The 13,593-nt window shown below is 64.3% G+C and overlaps 2 protein-coding genes across 2 annotated transcripts in view; one reads left to right on the top strand and one right to left on the bottom strand.

The window, feature by feature from the left end:
* The first annotated feature begins 812 nt into the window (after positions 1 to 812).
* Positions 813 to 13,593, top strand: part of SH3BP2 (SH3 domain binding protein 2) — a 35,705-nt gene continuing 22,924 nt past the window's right edge. Inside the window, exon 1 of the mRNA XM_059066028.2 lies at positions 813 to 941. The gene's annotated coding sequence lies outside the window, so the exon portion shown is untranslated. The remainder of the gene's footprint in view (positions 942 to 13,593) is intronic.
* LOC136794448 (uncharacterized) lies at positions 2,600 to 7,144 on the bottom strand. Its single transcript, XM_067036979.1, has 5 exons — positions 7,106 to 7,144; positions 6,877 to 7,034; positions 6,083 to 6,370; positions 5,555 to 5,853; positions 2,600 to 4,676 (listed from the first exon to the last, which is right to left on the bottom strand). The coding sequence occupies exons 3-5, from the start codon at positions 6,348 to 6,350 to the stop codon at positions 4,641 to 4,643; spliced, it is 603 nt and encodes a 200-aa protein (XP_066893080.1). The 5' UTR covers positions 6,351 to 6,370; positions 6,877 to 7,034; positions 7,106 to 7,144; the 3' UTR covers positions 2,600 to 4,640.

Here is a 13,593-nt window from a genome sequence, read left to right as displayed (position 1 = left end):
AAGTCCTTTCCCCTACAGGATCTGACAAGCCCCCTTTTCCCTAGGCCCCTGCCCCTTAAACAGGGTAACCTGGGTCTAAAGCTGGACTTGTGTCCCCCCTCCCCCCAGGGCTGTGGGGAAGGGCTTTGGATGGGTGCCTCCCAGGAGGTAAATGTTAAAGTACCCTGTTTTCTGGGCCTCACACTCTTGGAACCAGAACCCCGGGCCCTGTCCCCGTTTGGAAGTGGCTGAAAAGTGCCCTAGAGACCCTTCTGAAACAAGGGCGAGGTTCCAGAGGTTCGGTTCCCAGCGAACCCTCTTCTGCAGGGGGGCGGGGGAGGGGTCATCCGCTGCCCCTTCCCCTGGCCTCCTGACCTGAGTCAGAGGCCGCTTCCTGCTGCAGGATCAGGATCAGTGGGTTGGGAGGGCAGCACCTTCTTCAGTGGGGACACCAGGTGCCACTTGCATTTACGGCGCATCTATTGTGTGCCGTGCAGGGATGGCGTGTCCACACCCGCAGCCAACTCCCGCCTTCTCACCGGGACCAGGAGTGGGGAAAGGTGGGGATTCTCCGGACTCCGACGTCTTGACCCCCACCCCGCACCCAACCTCGAACTCCGAGGACGGCAGGCTGCGTCCGGGACCTCCGCATTGCAAAAGGAGTTGGTGGGATGGGCCCAGGGAGCCCGAGGAGGCGGGGCCGGGTTCTTTGGGAGGGGAGTCAAGGGGCGTAGGATGGAAGGGGCGTGGCCCAGAGCCTCGGTCGGGGCCAGGTCGAAGGGGCGGGGCCGGGAGGACGGGGAGGGGCACGGGGCCGGGGCGGGGCCAGACAGAAGGGGCGGGCACAGCTCCGGGCGGGACCTGGCTCTTGGCTACCCGCCGGGAGGGCGGGAGCCTGGCGGCCCAGCCGGGAGCCGCCGCCGGGACGCAGGACCCGCGGGCTGGGAGCAGAGCCTCGGCAGGTAAGGCACGGCAGCGGGGCGCGGACGGGCGGGGCGCGATAGAGTCTCCCGGGCTGGTCGGAGTCCCCGGGGCCGGAGTCCTCTCCGTAGGGCGGGCGGGGTGCAGTCAGCTCCAGCGCGCGCCGGGCCTGGCGGCGCCACTGCCCGAGGAAGCGCGCGGGTTCGGGGGTGCGCGGGGTGCACCCTGGAGGCCTAGGGGCGGGGGCGAAGGCGTCGCGTCTGTTCCGCGTCCCCCTAGTCCGTCTGGCCTCCGCTTCCCCAGGCCCCTGGGGCTCGCAGACCGCCGCAGGCCCCCATTACACGACCCACACATCGCCGCCTCCGAAGGCCCGGGCGGGGAATTTGCTTCCACCTCCTCCCCGTAGTCCAAACTTTCCTTCCTCAGCCCGCGGAACGAAGGGTGGAGAAAAGCTGCCTGTTGGAGCTGACTCACACTGATAGCCCAGTGGCTCTGGTGGTGTCTGCGACTCTTATTCTGCGGGACAGCGAGTGTCAGAGAGTTGGGGGTCAGGGACAGCTGTCCTCCCACATGTGGGCCGGCCCCTCCCAGCAGCCCGGCTCTTTCCTGCTGCTCTGGGCCTCCGCTTCCCCTGGTGAAGCGCTGGCAGTGCTTCCACTGGGGGTGTTGAGGGGGCCTGATCCCCGCTGCAGAGCCTGGAGCTCACGCCCTCTGCCGCCCTGCTGGACCCTGAGCGCCTCACATGCTCTCTCTGTGCCTCGGTTTGCCCATCTGTCAACACGGACGACGTCCGTGCCTGCTGGTCAGGTGGTCATGCTGAGTAAAGGGCCCCTCTAAGTGACCCTGGCCTGGGGCGGGGTTCCGTGTGGGACCCCTGGGATTGCCGGGTCGAGGACACGCATGTGATCTTGCTGATGAGGCAGGTAACCAGGCCCCAGCACAGAGGGGGCTCAGGAGATGTTACCTGCGGTGATGATGACGTGTAGAATTCTTTCACGACCGTTTGACAGCCAAGGAAGCATGGCAAATCCTGCAGTCAGCGTAGATTTCCAGGTTTAAGTCTAGCCCGGCATTGACTTCAGTGTAACCCTGGGTCGGCCCTCTGCCCTCTCTGGCCGAGGCTGTGCGAGACCAGAGGAGGGGACTGGGCTCCATTATCTCCTGGCTGTCCTCCCACTGTGTCTGATACCCAGGGCACCCACACAGAGGACCCTCTGGGAGTCAGGGCTCCACTCCAGGTAGACCAGGAGGCCAGGATGGGGGCTCCAAGGTGAGAATTCTGTCAAATTCCCCTCCCTCTCCCTCCCCCGCTCCCAGCCACCACTCCATTACTTGGCTCTGTGCCCTGTATTGGAGCACACCCTGGCCAGAGGGGCAAAAGCAGAAGGATAGATGGGTAGATGGCCCAGGCTAGTCTCTGTTGGCCATCAGGAAAGTGGGGTGCTGACAGAGGGCCTGGCCTTCCTGGGAGTCCCTCAGGCCTGCAGAGTCAGGGAGGAGCCCAACAAGGAGGCCAGCCTGGGATAGATAGGAGGGTGGGCGGCTCCAAACCTCCCTTGGCCCTTCCTGTTCACATGGACAGAGGAAAGTGAGATGCTGAGTCAGCCCCCACCATCCCTCCCCCCACATGGATGCCCACAAGCTTGCAGGCCTCCGTGGGGGAAGCCTGAGGGAGCACAGAGAGACACACAGAGGGGCTGGGTCCTGGCTTTGAATCCGGCTGCCACCATTTACTAGCTGTGTGATCTTGGCCAGGGGGCTCCACACTGCGGAGCCTCAGTTTCCTCATCTGAGGAAAAATGTGGGTAGTGAACCCCTTTCTGCCTTGTAGGTGGTTTTGAATGTCCAGGGGCTGGTGGTGTCACATGATTGGTGTTCAGTAACTGTGAGCCACTGGGGGTGCTTTCCCTGGCCCTCAGGGCTGGAGAGCAGGGATAGCTGGGCCACCTCTGCTTGGGAGTGGGGGTGGGGCTGGGCCTGGAGAGATCTGGGGCAAAGGGCAGGCTCCTAGGTCCCTGCCCGCTTGGGTCTCATGGCAAAGGCCAGAGTCTCTTAGGAGTGGCCAGGCTCAGGGAACCACCTGGGTCCTCCTGGTTTCTGTCCTTGAAGCTCTATCATGGGACACACCAAGGGTCAGTGACTGGAAGGCCCCACTCTCCCCTCATTGGCTGGCTAATAGATGGCCTCAGTAAGGCCTGGGCATGCACATATGTGGTTCTCTAATAACCCCAGGTAGCGCGGTCAGCAGTGGGCAGCCTGGCTGAGGGAGGTGGGCGGCAGGTGGCCAGTGAATGTAGGGTTTGCAATCAGAAGGAGGGCTGTCTGAGCCATGCAGACAACCATGAAGGTAGGAAGAGACTGAGCCAGAGGCTGGCAGCGGGGAGGGTGGCAGACCAGTTTGACCAAAGTGGCCTGGTGTGCACCGGATGTGGTGAGAGTGGACGGGGGCATGGATGAAAGTGCACGGGGGCCTAGGCAGGGAGAGGGGGCTGTCAGGACGCTGAAATCCTACCCACAGGTGGCCTGTCTCCGAAAGGCCTCTGGTTCTCTCCAGTGGCCCTGACCAGTCATCCAAGGGCTGGGGACAGGCCCACATGTGGGCCACTTAAGTCCCAGAGGCGGGGAGGGGGAGCATTCTGTGCTCTTTTTAGCCTCAGGCAGGCAGGCTCAGCAGTGCCCACCTCCTGGTCCTTGCCTGCTGGCCTCCGGGAAGAGTGGGCTCGGTCGCTGAGGCAGCGGCCTGGGAGGTCGGCAGGGCCTGAGGGGTTGGCAGGGTGCTCTCGTGGTGCCTCCTTACCACCCCTGGGCCTAGGCTCCGGAGGGCAGCCAGGATGATGCCAAGAGAAATGGAGCTGCCTCTCAGCCATGGCCAGGAGACCTGAGCCCCCTCAAGTGATAGAAGCCCCTGGCTCTGGGCCACACTGAAGGATTTGGGCTCGGGGGCCAGGCTCCTGAGCTGCCCTTGAACTCCAGGCGCCATCCCAGTGAAGTGCAAAACAAGGCTGGGCCCTCATCAGGGAGGGGGCCTCACGGTGCTTGAGGTCCCCCCACTGCCCTGCTTCTCCCTGGGCAGCAGACCTTCTGAGGTTCCAGCTTTGGGGCCACCTGCAGGTTAGCCCCTGCCCGTCCCCGTCCCAGGTCATGAACCACGCTGGAACTTGCTGGCAGGCCTGGCGCTTCTTTCACCCAGTCCCCAGGTCCAGAGGCGACTGATGCTTGGCCCCGTGGGCTAGGCACAGCGGGTTCCAGTGCTTCTTGCCTGCTGGCCTCTGGGAAGGGTGTGGGCTCAGTGGCCGAGGCACTGGCTTGGGGAGGTCGGCGGGGCCTGAGGGGTTGGCAGGGCACCCTCCTGGTATCCGTACTCCTTCCCCTGCGGCTGTGCTGCGATTCTGAGAAGTGCCCTCTGCTTCCTCGTGAATCAGATGTTTATTGCATGCTGGCTGAGCCCAGGGTAGGGGCGGCCCACTGCCAACCACGTTCCAGGCCGCTGGTTGGGGTGTGGGGCGTCTGCCTGCTGGAACCTGCAGAGGCAGGGGAGGTCCCTGTCCCCAGGAGCGGCCAGGCTGACGGGTGAGCGCTCCAAGTTGGCTCCGTGCCTGCTGGGAGGAGGGTGGGCTGCCCCATGGCTGGGGGCTGAGCCAGCCCAGGGAAGGCTTCCCAGGGGCTTCTTGGAACCAACACAGTTCCTGCCAGGAAGTAGTCGGGGGCCGCATTCCCAGCGCCGGAGCAGCCTGTCCCCTTCAAGTCTCAGTGACTCTCTGCACTTCAGGTCCCCCCTTGTGAAATGGGGTTAAAAGCGGTTATAACTCATGGTGTCCTCGGAAAAGTTAAATGAGACGCTGCAGAGGAGCCCTCACTGCGGGATCTTAAGCCCTGTCCCAGGCTGGGGCCTCCCTGCCCTTGACCCTGCAGCTCCATCTGGGGGACTTCCTCTAGCCTTGCCCAAGGGGATGTTGTAATCTGGCAACAGTGTTCCGTGGCATGAGAGAGCTCTGTGTCCTCGTGCCCCGGCTGCCCCTGTGGCCCCAGCCCTCACTGCTGGCTGCCCCCTGCAAGGTGACGTGAGGTCAGGGGTCGACCTGGGGGCCTGGAATACCAGGGTAGGCCTTGGCTTGACCCCAAAGCCTTGGGAGCCAGGGGCAGCACCCACAGTCCACTTAGGGCCCTGGCTGGGCGCCTGGGCCCGTGCCACCCCACTCCGAGCTCTGCTCCTGGGGCAGCGGTGGGTGCCCTTCAGAAAGCCGCTGCCCCCAGACCTCTGCTTCTCTCGTCCATGCTGGGTGCCCCGGGTACCAAGCCCGGGGCCAGGCGTGGACGGGTAGCAGCCCAGCCTGTCTGGCCCACCCTGCCACTCTCTCCCTCGGAAGTAGTTTAATCAAAGGCATAAGTGTCTGTCCTGTTTGGTGCTCAGGGACCCTCCCTGGCCCCCGGCCCTGCTTCCCGGAGCTGGGTGCCTTCTCCAAGCCCCGGCCCGTTCCCTGGTCACCTTGTCTACCTATCTGCTTCTCCCTGCCCAACCGGGGACTCATGAAGGACAGGGACGCAGTTGAGTGCCCTTGCCCAGCAGTGCCCACGTGGGTCTGGCCCCGAAGAGGGACGACCCCCTGTAGAGCATCCCAGGAGCTCCCACAGACCTGAAGCCCGGCGTGCTCACCTCCTGCTTCCACATCAGAGACACGGGTGCCCTGCTATCCTGGAAGGGGTCTGCCGCCCGGCTGGTGGCGTGTCCGGTCAGGTCACGGTGGGGGGCTGTGCTCTGGCCTCGTGTGAACCCCTCCAGGTCTCTGTCACGGCCCCCGGCCGTGGCCTCCAGCAGCCACAGCCCGTGACAGTCACCACTGAGGTCACCTGGTCTCAGGGGCCCCAGCAGTGGTTCGGACGGGGAGACGGGCGGGGAGTCTGGGGCGCTCCACCCTGCGTGGAAGCTGTTCCTTTCTCCGTGGCTGTTCCTTCCTAGAGACACATGTTGGGGCCAAGATTGGGGTCAGCCCGAGCACCCCTGACCCACCGGCCACAGCGGAGACCTGGTCTCTGGGTCGCAGAGACCCAGTGCCCTAGATGGGGCCCGGCAAGATGAGATCTGCCACCAGTAGGAGAGTGATGGGGAAGGAGCCAGAAAAGCGGGCCTGGGAGCCCTGCATGGACAGGTGGGAGGGGGAGGGAGGCATGCCAGGACACTCACCTTGTCTCCTGGGGAATGTCCTCCATAACCCTAGCTGCTTTCTCTCCTCCTGTTTGAGGCCAGAAAAGGAAGACCCTTTCTCGAGGGGCATAAGCCGCTGGCACAGAGCCGCCGGGCCCCCTGATGGCCAGGCAGACACAGTGCTGGGGGCCGGGCCCTGGCAGGCAGGTCGGTGATCAGCCAGTGGGTTTGACCACGGCGGGCAGAGGACGGAGTGGCCGCGTCCCCTGCCCTCAGCGCAGGACGAGAGGCGGCTTCCCACTGCCATGGCCACCTGGCCCGGAACCTCTAGGAGCGCAGGGTGGCCGTCGGATGCTGGGCGGGATCCACGGTCGCGCCTGGCTGTGAGCTGGACGCACGAGAGGGCCTCAGAGCCCCCCGGGTCAGCGCCAGGCCACTACAGCCTCCCTGCTGACCCACCCCGATCTCGGCAGGGCCGAAGGCGCTTGAGGATAGAGCCTCAGCCTCCCGCGGGAGGTATCACCACCACGTTCCCCCCAGCTCCCATCTCGGGAGCTTGTCGATGCTGTGCTGCAGCCCCACTGACCAGCCGGACCCCACGAAGTCCTCCCCCAAACCCCTACCTCCTGACTTCTCTGGACTCTCACCCAGGGGGCAGGATATGCCGCTCCAGGGGACCCCACCCTGGCACTTCGCTGCACCAGGGCTGGGCCCCCCGTGCCGGCTCCTTGCCACACGGGGGAGCTGCTCAGGGGTGGGCCACGGGGGCAGGAGACTCTGGAATCACTTCCCTTCGGGGCCTCACCAGGACCCAGCCTAAGCTGGTTCCAGACCTTGGGCTGCAGCTGCCAGAGGAGGCCGATGCCTGGTCCTTCCGTCAGAGGAGGTGTCCCGGACCTGAGGGTGGGGTAAGGGGGAGCCCCAGGCTGCGCGCAGGGCCCGGGTTCTGGCCCAGCTGGGCCTCAGCGCCGGTGGCCCTGGTGTCCGCTTGCTATAAAATGGAGTGAGGCATGGAGCCCATCCCTGAGTTGCCCAGCCACCCTGGGGCTCCTGGGTACCAACCTTGGAAGGTTTGCCGCCTGGGACGGGAGCTCTCTGAGATCAGCCTTCCGTTCTCTTGAGAATGTGACCAGGAGGGTGAAGTTCTGTGGTCAGTGGTGGCCGTGCCCGCTCTGGGGGCAGGAAGTCACTGGGGAAGGAAGAGCGTTGAGAAAGAGACCCCCCCCCCGCACACACACAGGACCTAGGAGGCCCTGCCCCAAGCCCAGCGCTCCTGCCAGCCGGGCACCAAGAGGTGGTTGTTCCAGAGTGAGACCTTGGGAAGCAGGAGGGGACAGCCCCACCCCAGTGGCCTCCGTGTTGATGTACCTGCCGCCTGGAGGACCTGCAGGGGCCCCTCCTCACGGGCAGCCCCAGGCTGCAGAGGCAGCAGGTACCTCCTCGCCCTGCAGGGGGGCGGCCCCCAAGAATGGTGTACGAGGTGCCATTTGGGGTAGGGCCTTCTTGGGGTGGGAGCAGGAAACGGGCAGGGGGGCCCAGGCTGAGAGGTCAGGCAAGGGAGGGTTTTTTTAAAATAAATTTACTTATTTATAAATTTATTCATTTATTTGTTTATTTTGGGCTGCGTTGGGTCTTTGTTGCTGAGCACGGGCTTTCTCCAGTTGTGGCGAGCGGGGGCTACTCTTGGTTGTGGTGCGGGGTCTTCTCATTGTGGTGGCTTCTCTTGCTGTGGAGCATGGGCTCTAGGTGCACAGGTTTCAGTAGTTGTGAGATGTGGACTCAGTAGTTGCGGCTCATGGGCTCAGTAGTTGTGGCACATGGGCTCAGTAGTTGTGGCGCACGGGCTCTGGAGTGCAGGCTCAGTAGTTGCGGTGCGCGGGCTCAGTAGTTGTGGCACACGGGCTCAGTAGTTGTGGCTTGAGGGATCTAGAGCACAGGCTCAGGAGTTGTGGCGCGCGGGCTCAGTAATTGTGAGACGTGGGCTCAGTAGTTGTGGCTCGCGGGCTCTAGAGCTCAGGCTCAGTAGTTGTGGCGTGCGGGCTCAGTAATTGTGGCTTGTGGGCTCTAGAGTGCAGGCTCAGTAGTTGTGGCACACGGTCTCAGTAGTTGTGGCTCACGGGCTCTAGAGCGCAGACTCAGTGGTTGTAGCGTGTTGACTCAGTAGTTGTGGTGTGCGGGCTTCAGTAGTTGTGGCTCGCAGGCTCTAGAGCACAAGCTCAGTAGTTGTGGCACATGGGCTAAGTTGCTTCACGGCATGGGGGATCTTCCCGGACCAGGGCTCGAACCTGCGTCCCCTGCATTGGCAGGAGGATTATTAACCACTGTGCCACCAGGGAAGCCCCCATGGGTGGGTTTTGAGCAGGGGCTGGTTTGTGGTTTGAAAGCTCACTCTGGGGTGAGCTTTTAAGACTGCCTCCTGGCCCCCACCGCACATACCCGCACCACAGCAGGGGCTGTAAGGAGCTTGGGCCAAAGCAAGTGAAGCGGACCTGCAGGAGGGCTAGGTGTGCGGTGGGCGCAGGGGTTCGGCTGACCGGGGTGGAGTCAGTGACTCGCGCTGAGCGGCCGCCAGGGCCGGGGGAAGGCAGACGTGGGGTAGCATCCACCTCTGGTCATACTGACTCTGCCCTCCTCCCCCGCACCCCCAGTCCTCATTGCTGGCTTTTCTGGCGACAGTGGTGTGACCCCATGGCTGTCTCCCTGGGGAGGGGGAGGGTGTCCCTATAGCACCGCGGAGCCGTGCCCCTCCCCCACCGGGTGCAGGCTGCCCCAGCCCGGTGGCAGGTGCCCAGCCAGGAGGAGGCCTTAGGGGCTGGCTCTCGGGAGCTTGACCCTGGCTCTGCTGACCACCAGGAGCCGCCTTGCCCCTGGGAGGCCTAGTTAGGCTGAGGGTTAGATGGGAGGGTTTGCCTTGTCCACGAGGGCCCCGCGGGCACTTTGCCTGTGGCATCTGGGGAAGCTTTGTAAGGCTGTTGTGCCAGTGGAAGGGGGAGGGCCTGGAGGAAGGGAGCAGGGGGGATGTGCCTCAGCAGAGGCCCCCTCCTCCAGCCCTGCACTGGGCTCTGAGGTCCCCTGAGGGCACCACGCCCCAGCCTGACTGTGGGGCATCGGGGTGTCCCGGGGTGACCTAAGTTTGCAGGGTGGGGACAGCACGAGGCGGTCAGGGAAGGCGTGCGAGCCGTCCGTCGTCGTGGCTGAGCACCAACCGGGTGACGGCCTTGAACCTGAGACTGAGCCCAGTTGCCTTTGAGAGTTGCCTCCCAGCTGTGGCTGGGACAGCTGCCCAGAGAGAGGGGCCGGGGCTCAGGATCCTGCAGGACCACCGGCCTTGGGAGGATGGCAGGACGGCTGGATGGAGACAGCCCTCCCCCACCCCCTCCTGTCCCCTGTCCTGTCTGTCAAGGCTGCCCAAGAGGGGCAGGAGAGCTGGGGCTGGGCCCCTTTCCCGCCATCCTGGGCCCACCGCCAGAGCCTTCTCCTCGCTGGGCCTCTGAACAATGGGGCAGTGTGAGGGTGCCTGGGAACAGCCAGGCCAGCCAGGCCCCCTGTGGGCCCGGCTGAGGGTCTCGGAGGGGAGCCAGGGCCGTGAGTCATCCATCCAGCGCCTGGCCCAGGGCTCCCAGGCTGAAGAGGAACCGCAGTCTCCGTTCCCCACACCACACCGGGGGGCCGGCCTCCTCCTTCCCCCTTTTGCCCCTCTGTCCGTGCCTCTTCCTGCGGCCTCTCTCTGGCTCCCTCCCTTCTGGGTGTGTCTCTGTCCCCCTGCCTCTGTCCAGCCAGAGACCGAGGCCTGGAAGTGGCTGCAGCCTGCTCCCCCAGCCCCCGTCCACGGCAGTCCGGCAGAGGGGCTGCCCTGTCACGGCCCCGCCCCAGCCTGCAGGGAACCCCAGGAAGTAGCCAGTGAGAGGGCAAGACCCTCCTGGGGCCAACTTAAAATTGACCGAGGAATAAAAGGGGAGCAAAAGCAGAAACAATGCAATCAAATAAGAAAACTCAGAAAGCGAAGGTTAATCAACAGCGTCAAAGAAAAAAATGTTTGAAAATAGCCTAAACATATTAACATTAGGGGGACTTCCCTGGTGGTTCAGTGGTTAAGACTCTGCGCTTCCACCACAGGGGGCGTGGGGTTCGCTCCCTGGTCCGGGAGCTAAGATCCTGCAGGCCGTGCGGCCAAAAAAGAAAAAAAGAACGTTAGTGATAAAAGGATAAAAATAAATGGATTAGGGCTTCCCTGGTGGCACAGTGGTTGAGAATCTGCCTGCTGATGCAGGGGATACGGGTTCGTGCCCCGGTCCGGGAGGATCCCACATGCCACGTAGCACCTGGGCCCGTGAGCCGTGGCCGCTGAGCCTGCGTGTCTGGAGCCTGTGCTCCGCAACGGGAGTGGCCCCAGCGGTGAGAGGCCCGCGTATCGCAAAAAAAAAAAGGATTAAAACTGAAGAGACACCAAAGCCTAAGATGCTGAAGTGAGAAGAAGGAGGGAAGGGACCTTGTGGTACGGACTTGGCCTTGACGGGCTCCAGCCTGTGGCAGGGTGGGCAGGAGACCCAAGCACTGCTGCACAATTGCTGAACCAGGTTCCTAGGTGAGTGAGTGGCCCAGGCACCCCCAGAGGTATATGGAAGAGCTGAGATGCGGGGCCACACCTCATGCCCCTGGGTCCTGATGCCCTTTGCCCTGACCCGGGAGCGCTGACTTGGTGAAATGCTGTAAGGTACTCAGGAACTTTCTGGTTCCTGTGGTCTGAGGGAGGCCACCATGGCATGAAAGACCCTAAAGAGATGAGTAAAGGAACAGATGCTACTGGTGTCAAGGTCAGTACCCCTGGTGGCCTCGACCCTGGGATGCCCCAGCAGGTGGTTGCCGGTGTGGAGGGCTCGTACAGCTGCCCTGGCCTGGCACCGGCGGACAGCAAGTGTCCCCGCAGCGTGCCTGTCAGGGCCAGCCTCTGGCCTCCACCCTCGGCTCCTGCAAGGAGCAGTGGGGCCAAGTCTCTCTGGATACCTCCTCTCACCCCAACCCCAGGCCCTTTGCACAAGCTCTTTGCTACTCAAGACACTCTCCATGTGATCTTCTTGCTTGACTATGGCGTGCGGATGCTGGCTGACGTGTCACCCCATCTGGGTGGAAGCGTGGTCACAAGGATGTGAGTCAGAGGTGGCTGCCTCCCCAGCAGATCGGGAGCCCAGCCTGGATCCGGGGGTGAAGGGTGCGGTGTTTGCTGACAGGTGGCGATGCCCTGATGGCCTCCCTCTGTCCCAGTACCGGTGGCAGCGGTGAACAGGGCTCAGGGTGGGGGCTTGTGGCCGGGACAGTCTCCTGACCAGCTCGCCCTGGGCTCTGGGGATACGTGTAAAACACAAGCAGACTCTGAGTTCACGTGGACAGGCTGGCATGTGCCCGCATCCCCAGGCCGTGTGCCCCAGCCTTCCTGCCGGAGCCTGGAGCCCTCCTCTGGGCCGCTGGGTTCTCTGCCGGGTGGGAGCTGGCACCCTTCCTGAGAGTAGGCCCTGGGGCTCCTTCTCCTCATGCCTCTGAGAGCCAGGCTTGGCAGGAAGTGCCAGGCTGCATGTGGTGGGTGAAGTGGCCCCGGCTCTGGGCCACATGGGTGGCGCTGGCTGTGTGGCCACTGCTGCAGCCCGCTCAGCCTCAGCTTCCTCATCGGGAGAGCAGGAGACGCTGGGGACTGAGCGGACCGTGGGGGCTGACGGCTTGGCACTGGGCAGACATTCCCGGACGGTGCCCCCTGCCCCGGCCCACTGACTTGGCCCTCCTGTCACAAGAGGCGGACCGTAGACAGGAAAGCGCCCCCAGCCGTCGTGACCCCCCTGCCTTGGCTTCAGCGAGTGGGGACGTGTCCCCACAGGATGTGACAGGTACATGTGTCCCCAGGAGGGTCTGGCTGGTGGGAGCCTGTGCTCCTGAGGCCTGGGGCTGGTGTCGGGGACCAGACCCTCCACTGGGGGCCTGACTCTGCAGTGCTGAGGGAGCCACGGTGACGTGACCCAAGGAGCACGCATGGCGGCCTCTGGGAGGAGGGTGGAGCGGGCTGGGTTTGGGGAAGTCCTGCATCTGCGTGCTCCCCGTCTGCCGGGAGTGACCTCAGAGGAGACAGTCTGTCCCCTCCTGGGCGACCTGACAACGCGGCTCTGCAGATTCCAGCCCAGCCGCCCCCCCCCGTCCCCCGGAGGCTGAGCAGCGGCGTCGGGCAGCCTGGTCTGCCTGGGGCTCGGCCCACCGGGCGCTCGGGGCGTGAGGGTGCGTCGTCCTGGCCCTGCACCTGCTCTGCCGGCGCCGGGCGCCGGTCGCTTTGCGGACAAGGCCAGTGAGAACAGTGAGACCGGGAGAGGTCACTCCCGGGGTGTCCAGGCCTTGCTCAGTGGCTGGCAGAGCCCCCGCACTAGGCGTCGTCATGGCAGCCAGAGGCCCCCCAGGGACGGAGCAGTGGGGGTCTCAGGGAGAGATGAATGGTTTCACTCAGTGAACCAGCTCCGTGATGGGACCCCAGGCGGAGTCAGGAGTGTCCAGCTAACGAGGTGGGATCTCTTCATGCTGCAGGAGGTGCCCAGGCCAGCTTCCTGCTGGGGACACCGCAGGGGACAGACACAAGGAGTGGCTGTCATGTCACCCCCCATCGAGCTGCGTCGAAGGAGGGTCAGAGAGTCAACAGGCAGGCTGAAAATGCCGCAGTGTGGCCCCGCAGGTGGGCGGAGCCTACGCAGGAGAAGGCCAGGGGCTGTGTGTGCAGGTGGTGGGTCTGGACGTGGGGCGGAGACCCAGGGGAAGGGAGATGTCGCTCCAGGCCGAACCCAGCACTGGGCAGAGGTGTCCGTCACCTCCGGGTGGAATTTGCAACCCTGCGAGCGTGGCTCAGATGGGGCCAGTGGTGAGCGAGGAGGCGGAAATGCCCGGGGCTCCAGACCCACGGGGGCAGGATGGGAAGGTGTCGCCTGGCTCTGAGCGGGGGCCGCTCAGGGGGGAGCTCTCCCTTCCTGACGTGACGGTGATGACGGCCTGGCCGATGGAATCCCTGGAGTCGCCCTGCCCCCCAGCCGTGCCCGGTGGGGTCCTCGGGATAGCCCCGCACAGGAGCTGTGGGCCGCAAGGTTAGGACCGAGCCCATCCTGTCCCCAAGGAAGCCTGTGCCACCACCGCCGCGCCGTCCTGCCTACCGAGGTCCCGTGGTGGCGCAGCCCTGTCCTGGCGGGCGGGGCTGGGGACCTGCGGTGCCCGCAGGCTGTGATGCGTAGCAGCGGGTATCCACGGGCAGGCGGGGGGCCCGGAACGCGGGGGTGGACCCGGCCCACACGTCAGCACTCTGGAGCGCTTCTTCCTCAAGCAATTAAAAGGTGGAAACTTGTCAGTGTCATGATGAACTGAAGTGTGAATCCTGAAACGCCTCTGCTGGCTTGTGGTTTGAGACGAGAGAGCGGCGAGGCTAACCTACGCTTCCCCCAGACCGACCCCTCCCTACCCACCGCGGCCGAATCCAGGGACAGGGACCCTGGGCCTGGAGCCCCTGCCCAGCCAGCCTCCCTCCCACCCATAGG

This window comes from Kogia breviceps, chromosome 6 (assembly GCF_026419965.1).
Source record: "Kogia breviceps isolate mKogBre1 chromosome 6, mKogBre1 haplotype 1, whole genome shotgun sequence".
Taxonomy (NCBI): domain Eukaryota; kingdom Metazoa; phylum Chordata; class Mammalia; order Artiodactyla; family Physeteridae; genus Kogia; species Kogia breviceps.
This window is presented reverse-complemented; position numbering and strand designations above follow the sequence as displayed.